This window comes from Suncus etruscus, chromosome 16 (assembly GCF_024139225.1).
Source record: "Suncus etruscus isolate mSunEtr1 chromosome 16, mSunEtr1.pri.cur, whole genome shotgun sequence".
Lineage (NCBI taxonomy): Eukaryota > Metazoa > Chordata > Mammalia > Eulipotyphla > Soricidae > Suncus > Suncus etruscus.
The window spans coordinates 62,302,101-62,322,701 of record NC_064863.1 but is presented as its reverse complement, the minus strand read 5'-3'; the positions used below and the strand labels follow the sequence as shown (position 1 = coordinate 62,322,701).

The following is a 20,601-nucleotide window of genomic DNA, read 5'->3' as shown; positions in this document are numbered from 1 at the left end:
ACTTGGTGCATATCAGAATTATCAGAGGTTTATGATTTTTTTTTTGTTGATTCATTAACTAGGCAAAACCAAAAATCTTCAATGTGTTCAAGTATTTTCATATACTTTTTTTCAAAGCTGACAACTTTAGGAGAGATGAAGTTACCCATACTAAAACGAAATATGTCTCTTAATATGTTTATCTATATGGGGAAAGGAGAGGTAAAAGGAGTGAATAGGGCCAGAAAACCTTTATTCTATATACCCCTGTCATCACACTTGTACACAAACATAAAACTTATGCAGCCTTTCTTTAAAATTTTATCATAATACTTGTTTTTCAGTTGACTAATAGCCATTTCCTAGTAATCGTTTTCTTTTTGTTTGTTTGTTTGTTTTCTATCTTACTATCTCATTTAGGCTTCGTCTTCTCCCCCCGTGACATAACCGCTGGTCTTTATTCCTTGACTAGAATTTATAACTCTTAACAATATTTAATCTTTTTCTCTAGTATGTGTATGGCTGAAATTTTTTATCTTTTTTTCCATAATTTCAATGCAAAGATCAATTCCAGTGTTTATCCAGTATTAACATCTTGCCTGTCCTTTTGAGTTTATTCTTGTTCTTTATCTGATATTTAAAATCCAACCCTTAAATACAGTCCTACATGTAAAGATTTGTACAAGAATTCCTTTAGGTACCACTTACATGTTTACAGTTTTTACTTTTATTAGTAGAGATCAGATGCCTGATAGATAGTTCTATTAACCCATTTCTACCTATCCCAAAGAAAAAAGAATGAGGTAATTGGTTTTTTTTTCCACAATCTTCTTTTACAGTACATTGATACAATCCAGAAATTTTTCCCAAAATAAGAATTTGTTTTAGTAGTTCTTTAAAATAGCATCTCAATTGAAATAATAAGTTTTAACTTAGACACACAATAGTAAATCTTAGTGGTTTTGTTTGTTGAGTATCTTGTTATGAAATACAAACCAGATGTTTGGGCAGATTGGTGTTCATTCTGTGTAATCTACTTCTTGTACTTTGCATCTTCATCTGTGAATATCATTCCAATCACAAGAGTATATGAAATCATAGATTTTAATATTGTTTTAGATTTCTGTCCAGAATCTGTACAGTAAAATTATCTATCTTTTTCTTAATTAGAAACTATAAATATGGAGTAATAATTTAGAGGATACTAGATAAATAGACTAATATATGCCCATTTTTATGAATCTGGATCCCTAAGAATTCAAGCAGTGTTCTGTTCTGTTTTGTTTTGTTTTGTTTCCTCCTTTGTTTTCCCTTTGGCTTTTAAGTGGACTTAAAAATGTATAATTACACAATGTATGTTGCTATACTGTATAGTGTATGTTTGTGCCTGAAATAAGGATTTAATGTAAAATAGAGTTTTTAATTGACAATCATGTTTAAAATTGTTATAATAAGGTCAATTTCAGTTTGTACTTGGCATGATTATAACCTCTTTTGCCTGGTTTCAGATCTAGTTGTGAATCATGATTGTTTTGTCTGATGCAGATGATAACTACTTTGGAAATACACATCCACACTACTGTTGATCATTCAAAAATCAGTGCCCATATTTTAGTTATATAGCATTTTTATATTGGAGGTGGGGATGGTAGGTGCCATCATTTTTGACATTCTCCCTTTTCAAATACTGAGCTACATATATCCTTAATTTGCTTATTTTGATGAAAATAACTTGTTAATATCATAAAATGCAATGGAATCTACATTTGAAGAATGTTTGTATGTATATTCATCTATTCCAAATCCTTTAATTTTTGTCTTCATAATATAATTTGTTGTGTTTGTGGGATTAACTGGTGAGCATCTACCTCCCTTACAATAATTCTACATATGACAGACTACATTTCTACATAGGGATCAAATTTTTGTATTTGACAGTGTTGTACTACTTGAGGCTGCAATGCAGAATATTTTTCCCCTGTTAATAGAACAGTCATAGATGTTTTAGTTGACTACTAAGTGAGCTCTTCAGACAGTGATATTATCAGTTCTAGGCTATTTAAGGTATGAAATTGGCAGGTAAAATTACTTTTTTCTGTTTGTGAGCTTGGCTATCTTTTCCTTTCTGATAAAGTGGAGACTAATGCTCAGTTTTGCATTTAATTTTAATCCATATAGAAATTTTTGTGTTCAGGGTTATTTTTGACTTACAGTTTTGTGATTACATACCTAAAGAGGTATTTTTTAGTTCGTTTTTTATTTATAAAATTTGTTGTGTCAATATGCATTATAATTTCAAACATTTTCAAAGTCAAAAGTAACCAGGAAGATTAGTTATTAGTGTTATGGCAGGTTACCTGTAGACATTTTACTTTAAAGTCTCTACATATTTTATATAATTTTATTTCTTACTGCTGTCTAACAGTGTATTTATCCTTATTAAGTACAGTTATTTTGTTCAACAGCAGTCAGTGGAAGAGCATCTGCATTGTCAAACACTCCTACCCACAGTATTGCAGCTTCCATTTCCCAACCTCAGACTCCAACTCCAAGTCCTATCATCTCTCCTTCAGCCATGCTTCCTATCTATCCTGCCATTGATATTGATGCACAGGTAAGTTCCACAATTAGGAGTGATGACTTTTTTAAATGAAATTATCTTAAAATTGAAAACACTACTTCACTAATTAGGCTGCTTTGTAACTAAACCATAGTTAACAAATAAATTCTCATCTACATTTTAAAAATCAAATGCTGAGGTTGTAGTGGTATCTCAATAGACTAATACATGGCTTTTGCATGTTAGGAGACTCAGGTCTCCAATTTCTGTCAACATATGCTCCTCTAAGCACTACTGAGAGTGACTCCTTATTAGTTCAAAGCTGAGAGTAGATAGACCGTGAACATTGCTAAATGCAGATTACTGATGATTATATGATACTCTGGTTTTCAAGGTTATCAATGTTTTGTTTCTTTAATACTTTAGCAAAGTAAGGAGAAAAAAGTAACTTATTTAAGATTTAAATATATATATATATATATTTTTTTTTTTGTAGTTTTTGTAGTTTTTGTAGTTTTGGGGTCACACCCGGCAGTGCTCTGGGGTTACTCCTGGCTTCATGCTCAGAAATTGCTCCTGGCAGGCATGGGGGACCATATGGGACGCTGGGATTCGAACCGATGACCTCCTGCATGAAAGGCAAATGCCTTACCTCCATGCTATCTCTCCAGCCCCTAAATATATTTTCTACTAGTGTTAAAAGTAGAAGATAAGCTTTAAAATTCATCATGCAGCATCCTGTATGGTCCCCTGAGTGCTGCTGGGTGTGGCCCCAAAACAAAAAATAAATAAAGAAAGAAAATTCATTAAAAATAAATTCATCATTTATTCATTAATAAAAAAGCAGACATTAACTTTGGTATCATATATGGAGTTTCATTAATATTAAATAACATAAGTAATCATATTAAATAATACATTTATTTATTAATATTATTTTTCACAATTTCAATCTTGCTGACCAAAATCTGGAGTGGTATAAATACTTGTGTCTCCAAAACTATTAAGTGGAAAGAAAAAGAGTTGAAAAAAATTAGTTTATGTTGAAATATCAGTGAAAAGTTAGTTTAGGAAGAATCTGGCTGTATTTTGTCCTGAACAAACCCCTAGAAACTTACTGATGAGATGTTGTAAGAAGATAAACATCTATATACTTCACAATATGAACTTTTTGTATTTTCTTTAATTTTATATTTTGGTTAATATCTGGAGGAGCTACAAAGGTGAAGGTGGCTATGTACTTGTAAAGTCTTTAATATTTTAGTTTAAAAACTTACAGTTATTAAACATTCAGCTCTTTGAAATCTAGATCTTGGAGGTATGGAGAGTGACAGGTTGCAGATCACTTCATTTAGATAAATGATGGGGCTGCTGTAAAATTTACTTTGATTTGACATAGAAACTATTGTTCTTGACTATCACACTATTATACATATCATAGCAGCCTTTGAAGATTTCAGATATTCATTTACTAGCCACAGTGAAATGATAATTGATAATGTATAATTATGTTAAACCTAATATTGATTACCATTATTTTTCATAGTCTTTCGATGTGATGTTTTTGACCAGATTTCTAAACTTATGTAGGACACTTAATTGAAACACAAAGTTAAAACTTTACCAAAAGGTACAGTTTTTAGTGTTACAAATGTAAATAGAAAAATTCCTCTAACTTATTTTTTATTGAATTTAAATTATTAGTGGTGAAATATCTGATTATACTTCCAAAAAGGCCTTTGTTTTATTAAAATTAATTCTGGAAATAGATCTACATTTAAATAAAGTTTTTAAATTTACTATTGGTGTTTGAAATATAGTAGATCTTTTTTGTTTTGTTTTTTGTTTGTTTGTTTGTTTGTTTTGGGCGACACACCGGAGATGCTCAGAAGTCGCTCCTGGCAGGCTCTGAAAACCATATGGGATTCTTTCTGGGAATTGAACCCTGGTCTGTCCCAGGTTAGCAGTGTGCAAGGCAAATGCCCTGCTGCTTCTGTGCTATTGCTCCAGCCCCATAATAGATCTTCTTGAGTGAAGATATTATACTATTTAAAAAAATCTGTGGTGACTGGAGAGAGAATACTAAGGTTGAAGCACTTGCCTGTCACATCTGTGGCAGTGACACTGGTTAGAATCCTGCCACCATATGTAGTTCCTTGAGGACTTATAGGTAAGGTACTAAGAATAACAACACAAATAATGCATAAATAAATGGATAGATAAATAAACATGACAATATTTAATCTTCACTTTAATACAAAGTCATTCAGGGTCAGAGAGATAATACATGTAAAAGTAGTTGCCTATCATATGGCTGTGGAAACAACACTGGTTGGAATCCAACACAAGCAGCTGTGATTAAACTCTAATACTGAGTAAGACAAAATGTGTTTCTCTTCCTGGCCTCCATTCCCAAATTTGCTGCTACTTTATTTGATCTCTATTATCAGTTGAGTTCATTGGAATTAGACTAAATTTTTTTTTTTTTTTTTGGTTTTTGGGCCACATCCGGCGGAGCTCAGGGGTTATTCCTGGCTGTCTGCTCAGAAACAGCTCCTGGCAGGCACGGGGGACCATATGGGACACCGGGATTCGAACCAACCACCTTTGGTCCTGGATCGGCTGCTTGCAAGGCAAACGCCGCTGTGCTATCTCTCCGGGCCAGACTAAATTTTTTGAGATTATGATAAATATTTAGATTTTCAAAATGTCTACTTTGGAAAATAAAATATTCAGAAATTATTATGTTTTCTCTTGATGTCTTCTAAATTAATTACTTTAGCAATTAAAAATAAAGATCTCTCTGGGCCCGAAGAGATAGCACAGTGGTGTTTGCCTTGCAAGCAGCCAATCCGGGACCTAAGGTGGTTGGTTCAAATCCCAGTGTCCCATATGGTCCCCCGTTCCTGCCAGGAGCTGTTTCTGAGCAGACAGCCAGGAGTAACCCCTGAGCACCGCTGGGTGTGGCCCAAAAACAAATAAATAAATAAATAAATAAATAAATAAATAAATAAATAAATAAAATAAAGATCTCTATAATGTGTTGTGAGAATGTATGAGAAGTATATGGGGAGAAAGATTTACTCTTAGAAAAACTTAGAAGCAAATTTTGTACTAAAGGATCAAACTGGTGCTTGAGCAAAGAGTGGCTAAGATACTGCCTTACAGTTAGCCAACCTGCTTTCAATCCCCAGCATGCTATATGGTCTCCTTGAGCACTTACAGTGTTCAAGGAATAATTTATTGAGTGCAGAGCCAGGAGTAACCCCTGAACACTGCCAGGTGTGACCCAAAAAAACAATTAAAAAAAAAAAAAAGAAAAAAAGAAATAAGAAAGTTTTATTAACTTTGTTGTAAGTTTTCCTCTGAAGAGGAACACACATACATAAACATTTAATGTTCTTTGAAAAATTATTGATACAATTTATATTTATGTTGGCCATTTGTGTACAAGAAATACAACAGAGACAAGGAGATCCACTAAAAGCTTCTGCTTTCTGTGCCAAAACTGTAATATGTCATAGGCAGCAACTTTCATCTCAATACACAATTCAGTTGATGAGATATTTTTAATATGTCACCTCTCCTGTCTCCCTATTTTTAATTTTTTGAGCCATGCCTAGTGATGTTCAGGTAATTCTTGGGCTCTGCATTTAGGAATGCCAGAGATCAAACCCTGGCCAGCTGTGTGCAGGGCAAGTGCCTTATCTGCTATACTATTGCTCATATATACTATGGCCCCCTCCCTATTTTTTAATGTTTTTTTTTAATTGAGATAGCATTTGTTTACATGAGTATATATGATAATTTATCCTACTGTTTAGTGATACTACCCCATGCCTACCAACAATGTCCTTCTATCATAGTCCATTGAACATATTTAGCTTCCTCTTTTCAACCCAGCCTCAATTCTGTGATCTAAAGTTTTGTTTGCACTTGATAATAGAGCTTACTTCTTTTTTCTTCTGGACTCAAGATTTGAATTGAGATTTTGTTGTGTCTATTTTGGTTTATGTATAGTAGTACTGTGTCATAACAAAGGAGTGATATGGTAAGAAATACTGATATTATTTTGAAAGGTTAAATTTTCTTTAAATCTCATTTTTATTTAACAATCCTGGTATGTACATTTTTTTGTTGTGTGGTTTTTTGTTTTGTTTTTGTGTTTGTTTTGAGGTCACACCCAGTAGCACTGCTGGGTTACTACTGGTTCTGCACCGAGAAATCTTTCCTGGCAGGCTCTGGGGGGCCATATGGGATGCTTGGTATCGACCCCAGGTCTGTCCCGGGTTGGTCTAATACAAGGCAAATGTACTGCTGTGCTATCACTCCAGCTCCAATAGGTACATTGCTTTTTTTTTTTTTTTTGATATGTGCATTCTTAACACTTTTCAGATACTTCTTTAGGTTAATATTTTTAGTCCATGATGTAGGAAGTAGGATTTAAATATATTGTTTCTGTTGTCTATCAGCTAATTTATTTGTAAAGCCAGCTTTTAAACAAGCCTGTACCACTAGCTCTAGAATATGTGCTTTGTTTGTTTGTGGACCACACCCGGCTGGCTCTCAGTGATTACTCCTGGCTCTGAGCTCAGAAATCTTTCCTGGCAGGTTCGGGGGACCATATGAGATGCCGGGTCCTTCCCGGGTCTGCCGCATATAAGGCAAATGCCCCACCACTGTGCTACCTCTCTGACCCCAGAATTTGTGCTCTTAATAAAAGCCATTGCCCTATACTGCCTGTTTTTAAAATTTTACTTTATAAGTAAACTTATCTGATTATAATTTATAGTTCTCAATCTAGGTAGCAAAGTATTATCTTTCATGTAGTCTTCTTAGCATGTAACCTTGGCTATAATATGTTTATAAACCAACTTCTTATTAAGGAGACCAAAAGAAATACTACATTTTTCATAGCCTTGCTTAAATGGCTCACATTTTAAACACTTAACTGTTGAAAATGAATTTTATTATAGTCATATATTAATATTTGTATTTTATATTTTTTATTTTAGGGGGAAATGGGTGTTTGGGCATTACCCACCAGTGCTCAGGACTTCACTTTTGGCTGTTAATATTTTGAAAGGTTAAATTTTCTTTAAATCTTATTTTTATTTAACAATCCTGATATGTACATTTTTTGTTGTGTGGCTTTTTGTTTTGTTTTTGTGTTTGTTTTGAGGCCACACCCAGCGGCACTGAGGGGATTATTTAGGGGGATTATATATCAGCCACACGCAGGGCAAGTGTTCTCTCCAACTCAAAATGAATTAAGTGTGGGGCCAGGAAGGTGGCGCTGGAGATAAGGTGTCTGCCTTGTAAGCGCTACCAAGGAAACGGACCGCGGTTCGATTCCCTGGCGTTCCATATGGTCCCCCCAAGCCAGGGGCAATTTCTGAGCACATAGCCAGGAGTAACCCCTGAGCGTCAAATGGGTGTGGCCCAAAAACAAAAAACAAAAAAAAAACAAAACAAAACAAAAAAAACAAAAAAACAATGGGGCCGGGAAGGTGGTGCTAGAGGTAAGGTGTCTACCTTGCAAGCGCTAGCGTAGGACGGACCGAGGTTCGATCCCCCAGCGTCCCATATGGTCCCCCCAAGCCAGGGGCAATTTCTGAGCACATAGCCAGGAGTAACCCCTGAGCGTCAAACGGGTGTGGCCCAAAAACCAAAAAAAAAAAAAAATGAATTAAGTATTAGCAGAAATCATGTTTCATTTCAGAACCTTGAGGAATGCCGAAGGTTAGAATTTGCATTTTTTAAGGTTTCTCATTTACTACGTATGTAGGAATCACCTTTCTGTACAAGTATGTGCTACAGGATCTTTATTTCTGGCAGTTTTCTTGAGTCAAACTTGTTTGGATATTTTTTAAACTTTAAAAAGTTACTAATCACATGGACCAAGGATGAAGTACTTGAAATACTTAATTGAGGGGCCGGGAAGGTGGCTGTAGAGGTAAGGTGTCTGCCTTGCAAGCGCTAGCTTAGGACGGACCGTGGTTCGATCCCCCGATCCCCCGGCGTCCCATATGGTCCCCCCAAGCCAGGGGCGATTTTTGAGCGCATAGCCAGGAGTAACCCCTGAGCGTCAAATGGGTGTGGCCCAAAAACCAAAAAAAAAAAAAATACTTAATTGAATATCTGAAAAGATCAGTGTTTAAATATGTGTTTACGTGTGTATATGCATATATATAAACATGCACATATACATATAAAAACAAAATACGCTGTCTTCAGTTTTGGGGGAAATGATAGTGTAAAGAATTAAAAGTATTTTTTAGTTGAGGTATTTTTAGGAATTGGAGGTGTTTACCTTTTGCTCGGAAGTGCTAATCTTTTAATCTATTTGTAATTTTTTTTGCAGGGAGGTATTTGGGCCATACCTTGTGGTTCTGGGTGCTACTCCTCTCTGCTTGGGGATTGCCTATATTGGTGCTGGGATCAATTCAGTGTTGATTTGCATACAAGACAGACTTTTAACCCCTGTATTATCTCTTTGGACCCTCTTTTAATTTCTTTGTATTGTTACTGTTTTGTTCAAATGGTATTCAAAAGTATTTTGGATACATAGAACTTTCTATAGAATCTATTATATAAAAATATATTTCTATATGTTCATTTCTTTGAATATCTTTAGAAAAGTTTATAGCAAATACTGTCAGAAATTTCTGTAGATATAGAAATTAGTAATGTGCAAGGGTCTTTTTCTTTGTTTGTTTGTTTGTTTTGGTTTTTGGGCCACACCTAGCAGTGCTCAGAGGCTACTCCTGGGTCTGCACTCAGAAATCTCTCCTGGCAGGCTCAAGGGATCACATGGGATGCTGGAGATCAATACCGGGCCTGTCCAGATTGGCCGCATGCAAGGCAAACATCCTACCACTGTGCTATCACTCTTACTCCAATAATGAACAGATCTTTAATTACTACTGACTTTACATAAAATAGTAAAGTTGACTTGGCAGTTATTATTGAATGCTATTGAGGGCCAAAATGGTCAGGAAATTGCTTTGCATGCACCTTCAGGGAGCACAACCTCGGCTCAAATTCTGGGTTCAAAATTACTATATTTTTACATTGAATTTTTATATTGAATAAAATGTTATAGCAGTATTTGTTATGACATGGGATGATATATTTATGGTGGGCTATATGGAAATTTTCTTTAGATTCTAAACTTGATGAATTAACATAGTTTTTGTTTGTTATTTTGGGGGGGCCACACCTGGGGATGTTGATGCTAAGGGGTTACTCTGTGCTCAGAAATCGCTCCTGGCTTGGGGGACCATTGGGGATGCCTGGGGATTGAATTATGGTTTTTCCTAACTGAGCCTCATGCAAGGCAAACCTGTGCTACTGGTCTGGCGCCTGAATTAACATAGCCCTTTTTTTTTTTTGGTTTTTGGTTTTTGGTCCACACCCAGTGATGCTCAGGGGTTACTCCTGGCTATGCACTCAGAAATCACTCCTTGTTTGGGGGACCATATGGGACACCGGTGACCGAACCGCAGTTCGTCCTAGGCTACTGTGTGCAAGGCATACACTTTATTACTTGAGCCACTGCTCTGGCCCCTAAATTAACATAGCTTTTGACATAATTTTCCATCTTGGGTTTTTTGGAGCAATGTGACAAAGAATATGACTAGTTAATTAATATACTTATTTTAGTCATCACATTTTAGTGATATTTGTGTCCCAGAGAGTTATCACCTATATTTGTATTTTTCCTTGATGAGCATTATATGAAATACATACTACTTTAAGCACTGTAACAATCAATGTTAATTTTAACCCAAACTACTTTCATGAATTTATTTCTTTATGTTCTGTAAATCACAATAATATTTCTTGCCAATTTTGAATTTTTAGGTGTGTATTTGGTTTTATTTGTATTTTTATTAACATCTAACTGGATCTATATTGGGGAAACCATATTGATCTAAAATTTTTCATACTTTGCTTTTTTAGATTTTATCCCTTTATTTTCTTTAAACTCAAAACTTCATTATGAAGTTGATTCTTGCTGAGTTTCCATACACCAATATATACAGAACATAAAAATAGACAGTGTTATGACCTCAGTTAGCTGTCCCTTAGTGCCACTCTAGATATATGCCAGATGAACTACTTATTAGCCAAAGATTTTGGTTTTTTTAAATCAGTCCATAACCAGTTATTAACTTGCATGAATATTGAAGTTTCTTTGAGTATTTTCCTTTTTTTTAAAATCAGATATTTAATTCCCTCTTTATACCTAAAATGAAGTCAAAAACTATAGAACAAATCAGAGCTGTCACTCATTTAAGTATTCATGTCCTTCTCCATTGTTGTAGTTGGTGCATCTCTCCCTTGTGGCCATACCAGATCCCTGCAGTCAGTAGCTCTGCTCTCTGCCAGCCTCTTCTGCAGAGCAGTTTTTGCGGTCTCCCTCTTCATCATTGACTAGTAGGCTTTTTCTTTTTTCTTGACTCTTATCAATTTTGCCTTCTGTCTCGTTATTCATTTTTTATAATGGAGCTTGATTTTAGAATTATTGATTCTGGGGAGAATATGGCTTTCCTTTTTTATATTTATAACAAATATGAAAAATTGTAAATAAGCACAATAAATGCATTTCTTATATGTCCTTTGTTTTAATAATAACAAATAAATGAATATGACCCTTTTCAGTTACTGTCATTCTGTCAACTTAAGTGCCAGTTATTTTGCATGGAAAGCATCATTTACTAGATGGAGTATACAGAAATTAAAAAGACATTCATAACCTTTCAGGAATGTATAGTTCTCTCTGAGTGCTATTTTTAATATATAATTGTTATTAACATTATACAGATTGGTAGGGACTGGGGGATAGTTTGAAGTGCATATTTTATGCACTTTATATTCCCAAGTTCAATCCCTAGTACTGCACGGTTGTGTACTTCTGGGTATGGCACCAAAAAAGAAAAAAAAATATTGATATTTACAGTAGCGCATATATAAAAATGAAAGAAAATTACTTAAACAGTAATTCAGTAGGAAGTAATAGAATATATATGTAATTCTAAATAATAGAATGATAAGTTTCTGATAGATAGTACAGGGTAAGGTACTTGTTATGCACATGGCTTACCCAGTTCGATTTCCAGCACCTTATATCCATGACTACTACCTGGATTAATCCCTGAGCACAGACCCAGGACTAAGACCTTAGCATAGGTGGGTGTAGCCCCCTACACCAAGTAAACAATTAATAGAAAAAGTAAACAGAATTTGGTATAAGATATATTTATTTTTATGAATGTTTACTGAATATAACGTTGCTTAATGCTATCAGTGCCAAAATTTACCGCACTTTATTTTCTACTACAAATCTTCAAAATCAGTTTTGTTTGCCATAATGACAACTTATTCTAGTTTTCACACAAAGTTTTCCAGTTACAGAAACAGTCTCTCATCGCAGAAATTTCTTTGATCCCTGGCAAATTAGATTGATATGTCACTCCACTTAGAATGTCTTCACTTATACTAAATTGGAAATTCCTGACCTCTAGTTTTTAGTGTTTGATTAAATGTACATTTGAGAATTTAGTTTTTTCAATTTGTTCGTTATGGTACAACATTTTAATTATCTAAAGTGGTTATCAATTTTTAAACTAAAATGAGTTTAAATTAAATGAAATATTAAAATTCACTTCTTAGTAGTACTAGCCATATTTAAAGTATTAATCACCACATTGCCGCTAAGTAGTTGATACTTTTGCACCAGACAACTTTGGAATACTACAGGTATGTGTATATGTATATTGGTACATGTGCATATATAAATGTAATCATATGTACATACACATACTTTTAAAGCACAATAGATATATGTATTTATGCATATTTAGGAGTGCTAAATCATTGAATAAGCATCTTAACTATATAATAATGTGGCTACTATACTTTTAAGTAATATACCATAACTCTAATCTTTATTTTTATTTGGTTAATTCAGTATTGCTCACTATCAGTAACAAATTAGAAGTAAATTATGTTTAAGTAGTGTCATATCTTAATTAGAATAGTCTACTTCAAAAACATTAAGAGCCTAGGAATATGGTTAAGTAGTAAAAGTTTATCACTTCTATATAGAGAATTTGATTTCCTGGTGCTGTAATACTCAGGTTTCACAGTGTAGCCAAGTTATTTGCTCATAGCTTTTCATTTAATAGCTTGCTTTTGCTTTATGACTAGTTTGTCTACATTACTTAAGATTCTACTTTACTTGATTGGCATCCTATATAGTTTGATATAGTTCCAATTATAAAAAATATTAAAACTATATTTGCCCTTGTATATGCTTTGAATGTTGTTCAACCAGATTTCTTTTGTTGCTTCTTCCCTGGCCTCTGATCATTTTCCTTATGTACTGGTGCTTATTGGAATTTAGCTGAAAACTTCTGAAGTACACTTTCTGTCATGTTTTTCTCCAGCCCTTGTCCCATAATTTTTTTTTTTTTTTAGTTTTTGGGTCACACCTGGATACACCCAGGGGTTACTCCTGGGGGACCATATGAGATGCTGGGATTTGAACCACCGTCCTTCTTCATGCAAGGCAAACATCCTATCTTCATGCTATCTCTCAGGCCCAAATGAAAGTAATCCTTGTCCCATAAATTTTAACTACCTTGACCTCTCCAGATTATTATTAACTTAGGATACTTCTAGGCTGTTTATGTGCTCTCTGCCTGCATTGCAGTCTGGGAAATAAGTTGAGTTAACTATTTTTCTGAGTTCATTTGAACTGGGAAGATAAATCTTTTCTGCATTATTTCGTTAACGGATAGAAGTAATTCATAGTATTCCCATTAATTATACAATTGAAAATAATACATGATTGAAAACCATGCTTTTTTTTTCTTATTCATCTTTGGTTTAAGAAGTTCAAAAATTATTTATATTCCTAAAAAAAAAAACACAAGTTGGGACTAATGTAAGTAACTCAAAGAGCTAGAATGCTATCTGGCATGTAGAAGCCCTAAATTTAATCTTTCAGCTTAGAGAGTTTCCTGAATATTACTATGTTTGGTCCCCACCACCACTGAACATAAAAAATTGGATTGCTGGAATTAAGCATTTAATTATTTTCCCTAACTGCAGGGTGTAGTTTCAGTGGGCATGACTAAAATCCCCTGAATTCTGCTTGGAATATATCTTCTTCCCCCGCATAAGGACCCTTCCTCTAATACGAAGTCTGCAACTAATGAAAAAAAAAATTACTATTCATATATTTTGTGCAGTAGAGTTTCAAATGTTAACTCTGTATATTTGTTGTAGGTACCTCTTGTATAATTGATATTGATAGTTTTAATTAATTTATGATTTTTTTTAATAGACTGAGAGTAATCATGACACAGCTCTAACACTTGCATGTGCTGGTGGTCACGAAGAACTGGTACAAACACTGCTAGAGAGAGGCGCCAGTATTGAGCACCGAGACAAGAAAGGTAAGAAAACCTACTTTCGTTTTTTGTGACTTCTTTATAATTTTTTTCTGTGAAGAAATAACTATTTGAACTATTAAATATAATAGAAAATTGTATTATTTTGCACTAAATTTGTTCTAGTATTAAATTGTACTAGGTTGGCATGTAGTGAAAACAATCTTTTCTTCTAGGTTTTACTCCACTTATCTTGGCTGCTACAGCTGGTCATGTTGGTGTTGTGGAAATATTGTTGGACAATGGTGCAGATATAGAAGCCCAGTCAGAAAGGACCAAGGATACACCTCTATCATTGGCTTGTTCTGGGGGGAGACAGGAGGTAAATTCACCAGTATAATACATTTTCACTTTACCTGTTTGGCAAATGTTTGCTTTACTTTTTGTCATTTTAACCAGAATGATTGATTATTACTCAGTAATTGAAACACTTACATGCTAGCAAAAGGATAAGCATTGCTAGAAAAAAATAACATAGTTTATTGCCTGATTTAGGTTTGTGGTTATTTATGTATTCTTTTTTTTTTTAACAACTTTATACATACATGATTGTGTTTGGGTTTCAGTCATGTAAAGAGCACCACCAAGCACCAGTGCAACATTCCCATCACCAATGTCCCAAATCTCCCTCCTCCCTAACCCCCACCTGTAAGCTAGACAGGATTTCTATTTCCCTCGTACATTCTCTTTATTAGGATAGTTCAAAACATAGTTATTTCTCTAACTAAACTCATCCCTGTTTGTGGTGAGCTTGATGAGGTGAGCTGTAATTTCCAGCTCTTTTCTCTTTTGTGTCTGAAAGTTATTATTGCAAGAATGTCTTTCATTTTTCTTAAAACCCACAGATGAGTGAGACCATTTTGCGTCTTTCTCTCTCTCTCTCTGACATATTTCACTCAGCATAATAGATTCCATGTACATCCATGTATAGGAAAATTTCATGACTTCATCTCTCCTGACAGCTGCATAATATTCCATTATGTATATGTACCACAGTTTCTTTAGCCATTCATCTGTTGAAGGGTATATTGGCTGTTTCCAGAGTCTTGCTATGGTAAATAGTGCTGCAATGAATATAGGAGTAAGGAAGGGATTTTTGTATTTTTGTGTTCCTAGGGTATATTCCTACGAGTGGTATAGCTGGGTCATACGGGAGCTCAATTTCCAGTTTTTGGAGGGATCTCCATATTGCTTTCCATAAAGGTTGAACTAGATGGCATTCCCACCAGAGGTGGATAAGAGTTCCTTTCTCTCCACATCCCTGCCAACACTGCTTGTTCTCATTCTTTGTGATGTGTGCCAATCTCTGGGGTGTGAGGTGGTACCTCATTGTTGTTTTGATTTGCATCTCCCTGATGATTAGTGATGTGCAGTATTTTTTCTTGTGTATTTTGGCCATTTGTGTTTCTTCTTTGTCAAAGTGTCTGTCCATTTATTCTCCCCATTTTTTGATGAGTTAGATGGTTTTTTCTTGTAAATTTCTGTCAGTGCCTTGTATATTTTGGAGATATATAGCCCCTTATCTGATGGGTATTGGGTGAATAGTTTCTCCCACTCAGTGGGGGCTCTTGTATCCTGGGCGCTATTTCTTTTGAGGTGCAGAAGCCTCTCAGTTTAATATATTCCCATCTGTTAATCTCTGCTTTCACTTGCTTGGAGAGTGCAGTTTCCTCTTTGAAGATGCCTTTAGTCTCAATGTCCTGGAGTGCTTTACCTATATGTTGTTCTATATATCTTATGGTTTTGGGTCTGATATCGAGGTCTTTCATCCATTTTGATTTATTTTGATTTAACCTTCATACATGATGTTAGCTGGGGGTCTAAGTTCAATTTTTTGCAAGTGGCTAGCCAGTTGTGCCAACACCACTTGTTGAGGAGGCTTTCTTTGCTCCATTTAGGATTTCTTCCTCCTTTATCAAAAATTAGGTGATTGTATGTCTGGGGAATATTCTATGAGTATTCAAGCCTATTCCACTGATCTGAGGGCCTGTCTTTATTCCAATACCATGCTGTTTTGATAACTATTGCTTTGTAGTATTCTTTTTCCCAATGATTGCTTTAGCTATTCTAGGGTGTTTATTGTCCCAAATGAATTTCAAAAGTGCCTGATCCACTTCTTTGAAGAATATCATGGGTATGTTTAGAGGGATCTCATTATATCTGTACAATGCTTTGGGGAGTATTGCCATTTAATGATGTTAATCCTGCCAATCCATGAGCAGGGAATGTGCTTCCATTTCCGTGTGTCCTCTCTTATTTCTTGGAGCAGAGTTTTATAGTTTTCTTTGTATAAGTCCTTCACATTTTTAGTCAAGTTGATTCCAAGATATTTGAGTTTGTGTGGCACTATTGTTTTCTTAATGTCCATTTCTTCCTTATTACTATTGGTGTATAGAAAGCCAATTGATTTTTGTGTGTTAATTTTGTAGCCTGCCACCTTGCTATATGAGTCTATTGTTTCTAGAAGCTTTTTCATAGAGACTTTAGGGTTTTCTAGGTAGACTATCATGTCATCTGCAAACAGCGAGAGCTTGACTTCTTCCTTTCCTATCTGTTATTCTCTTGATATCTTTTTTTTGCCTAATCGCTATAGCAAGTACTTCCAGTGCTATGTTGAATAGGAGTGGTGAGAGAGGACAGCCTTGTCTTGTGCCAGAATTTAGAGGGAACACTTTCAGTTTTTCTCCATTGAGGACAATAATTGCCTCTGGCTTGTGGTAGATGGCCTTACCTATATTGAGAAAGGTTCCTTCCATTCCCATCTTGCCGAGTGTTTTTATCAAGAATGGGTGTTGGACCTTATCACGTGATTTCTCTGCGTCTATTGATATGATCATGTGATTTCTATTTTTCTTATTGTTGATGTTGTGTATTATGTTGATAGATTTACGGATGTTAAACCATCCTTGCATTCCTGGGATGAAACCTACTTGATCGTAGTAGATGATCTTCTTAATGAGGCATTGAATCCTATTTGCCAGGATTTTGTTGACGATCTTTGCATCTGTACTCATCAGTGATATTGGCCTATAATTTTCTTTTTTGGTAGCATCTCTGTCTGGTTTAGGTATCAAGGTGATGTTGGCTTCATAAAAGCTATTTGGAAGTGTTCCTGTTTTTTCGATTTTATGGAAGAGTCTTGCCAGGATTGTTAGAAGTTCCTCTTAAAAGGTTGAAGAATTAATTAGTAAATCCATCTCGGCCTGGATTTTTGTTTTTGGGCAGACTTTTGATTACTGTGTTTAGATATGCTACATCTTCTTCATTCAGCCGTGGAAGATATAAGAGTCCAAAATTTTATCCATTTCTTCCAGTTTTCATTTTTAGTGGCATAGAATTTCTCAAAGTAGTTTCTGATTACCCTTTGGATCTCTACCATATCAGTAGTGATCTCTCCTTTTTCATTCCTAATACGAGTTATCAAGTTTCTCTCTCTCTCTTTCTTTGTTAGTTTTGCCAGTGGTCTATCAATATTGTTTATTTTTTCAAAGAACCAACTTCTGCTTTCGTTGATCTTTTGGATTGTTTTTCGGCTTTCCACTTCATTGATTTCTGCTCTCAGCTTTGTTATTTCCTTTTGTCTCCCTATTTTTGGGTCCTTTCGTTGAGTACTTTCTAATTCTATGAGTTGTGTCATTAAGCTATTCAGGTATGCCCTTCTTCTTTCCTGATGTGTGCTTGCAAAGCTATAAATTTTCCTCTCAGTACCGCTTTTGCTATGTCCCATAGGTTCTGATAGTTTGTGCCAACATTGTCATTTTTTTTAGGAAAGTTTTGATTTTCTCTTTGATTTCATTTCGGACCCACTGATTATTCAGTATTAGGCTGTTTAACTTCCAGGTATTAAAGTTTTTCTTCTGTGTCCCTTTGTAGTTCACATATAATTTCAAGTACTTATGGTCAGCGAAGATAGCCTGCAAAATTTCTATCCTCTTGATATTCTGGAGTTATGTTTTATGTGCTAGCATGTAGTCTATCCTGGAGAATGTCCCATGTACATTAGAGAAGAATGTGTATCCAGGCTTCTAGGGGTGGAGTGTCCTGTATATATCTACTAGACCTCTTCCATTTCTCTTTTCAGGTCTAGTATGTTCTTGTTGGCTTTCAGTCTGGTTGACCTGTCAAGTATTGACAATGCCGTGTTGAGGTCTCCCACAATTATTGTGTTGTTATTGATGTTATTTTTCAGATTTGTCAAAAATTTTATTAAATATTTTGCTGGCCCCTCATTTGGTGCATATATGTTTAGGAGAGTGATTTTTTCCTGCTGTATATATCTCTTGATTAATACAAAATGTCCATCTTTGTCGTCCCTTACAACTTTCCTAAGTATAAAGTTTGTATCATCTGATATTAGTATGGTCACTCCAGCTTTTTTATGGGTGTTGTTTGCTTGGATGATTTTCCTCCAGCCTTTTGTTTTGAGTTTATGTTTGTTCTGACTATTCAGGTGCGTTTCTTGTAGGCAGCAGAAGGTTGGATTGAGTTTTTTGATCCATTTAGCCACTCTGTGTCTCTTAAGTGGTGCATTTAGTCCATTGACATTGAGAGAAATAATTGTCCTGGGATTTAATTCCATCTTTATATGGAAGTTTGGTGTGTCTGTTGGTCAGTCTTGTTTTAAAGTAGGCCGTTCAGTTTTTCTTTTAAGAATGGTTTTGAGTCTGTAAAGTTTCTGAGCTGTTGTCTATGAAATCATGTATTGTTCCTTCAAACCTTAAAGTGAGTTTTGCTGGGTGCAGTATTCTAGGCGAATCATTTATTTCATTGAGTTTTGTCACTGTGTCCCATCACTGCCTTCTTGCCTTGAGTGTTTCCGGTGACAGGTCTGCAGTATGTCTCAAGGATGTTCCCTTGAATGTAATTTCTCTTTTCGATCTTGCTGCTTTCAGAATTCTGTCTCTTATCTGTAGGATTCGTCATTGTGATGAGGATGTTTCTTGTGGTGTTTTTCTGGGTTCTCTTTTAGTTGGTACTCTTCGGGTATGCAGGATTTGATCACATGTATTCATTAGCTCTGGTAGTTTCTCTTTAATGATGTTATTGACCGTTAATTCTTCCTGGAGATTTTCTTCCTGGGTTTCTGGGACTCCAATGATTCTTAAGTTGTTTCTGTTGAGGTTATCGTAGACTTCTATTTTCATCTGTTCCCATTCTTTGAGTAATTTTTCCATAGTTTAATTATTTGCTTTTAGGCTTTTTTCCAATTTCTTCTGCTGTATGGAATTGTTATTCATCTCATCTTTCAGTGTACTTATTCTGTCCTCAGCTGATGTTAACCCGTGAGTAAGTTCAACCATATTTTTCTTCAGTTCATCTACTGAGTTTTTCAGACCTGTTATTTGACCTTAAATTTTAGTTTGGAGTTTTCTGATTTCTATCTTCATATTCTCTTGATTCTTATTAGTGTTCTCTTCTATACTTCTTTGAGTTCTTTGAACATGTTTCATATTGCGACTCTAAACTCCTTATCTGAGAGACTGACTGGTTGGTCTGTTCAAGTCATCAGAATTGCCATCGTCATTCTCTATGTCTGGCGCTGGCCTGTGTTGTTTTCCCCATTGTCACACTTGTATTGTGGGTTTTTCTTCGTGTTGTGGTTGTATTCATTGGCTAAATGATGTGCATGGCCATTTAGCTTCCGGGCCGTGCTCCTCTGGCTCCTCCCTTTCTGGGCTTCTTAACTCACCTCCAGGGTAGGCTCCAGGAAGGCAAGCCGTCTGCAGATGAGCCACACACAGGATGAAATCTGACCGAAAATGGAGCATAGCACAGAGGACAGGCAGATAGGGGTGCTGGCATCTGAGTTCCAGCAGAGTTCAGTGGCTTCTCCTTTCTGAGCGTGTAAGCTCACCTCCAGGGAAGGCGAGCCATCTGCAGATGAGCCACATGCAGGTTGAAATCAGGCTGAAAATGGAGCACAGCACAGAAGACTGGCAGATAGGGGCACTGGCATCTGAGTTCCAGCAGAGTTCACTGGCTTTCCCTACCTGGGCTTATAAATTCAGTCATTTCTTACTCACTCGTAAAGTCAGTCATTTCTTACTCGCTCGCTGGGTAGCTTCAGAATGCAGTTTTTGTGGGGTTCGCTTCCTAGGGCTCTGAGGAGAGCTTCAAGGATTCAGAAAATACAGAGAAGCACAGCAGGGCGGAGACTTCGTAGCTGAAGCAATCAGCACTTCACCTGGCAGTTCCCACAGTCAGCCATTTCTTACTCACTCACTGGCTCGCTGTGTAGCTTCAGAATGCAGTGTTTTGGGGGTTCGCTTCCCAGAAAAGACAGAGAAGCACAGGACAGGGCTCCCTTCAGGTCCTCTGTTTCCTCAGAATAAGCACAGCAGGGCAGAGATTCCGCAGGTGAAGCAATCAGCACTTCACCTGGCAGTCCCCACAGTCAGCCATTTCTTACCCCATAAGCAATTTTATATGTACATTCAATCTGCACCTAGCTTCCTTTTATGGGAGCTACTCCCATGAGGCGCTTTAGACAAGAGCCCGTGGGTGGAAAATGAACTCCTTTTTCTTCTCTCAATCTCTCCTCTCCCTATCCGTTCTCTTTCACTCCCAATAGGAGCTTGAACAAAACCAGACCTTGCCAGT

The 20,601-nt window shown here is 35.8% G+C and overlaps 1 protein-coding gene across 3 annotated transcripts in view; it reads left to right on the top strand.

Moving 5' to 3' along the window:
* ANKRD17 (ankyrin repeat domain 17) overlaps positions 1-20,601 on the top strand; it is a 115,805-nt gene that overhangs the window by 27,133 nt on the left and 68,071 nt on the right. For 2 of the 3 annotated variants that reach the window (XM_049789907.1, XM_049789905.1), the window contains 3 exons: positions 2,445-2,593; positions 13,896-14,007; positions 14,178-14,323. In XM_049789907.1, coding sequence (XP_049645864.1) covers positions 2,445-2,593; positions 13,896-14,007; positions 14,178-14,323 — 407 coding nt within the window. The remainder of the gene's footprint in view (positions 1-2,444; positions 2,594-13,895; positions 14,008-14,177; positions 14,324-20,601) is intronic. The other variant, XM_049789906.1, reaches the window with a different exon arrangement.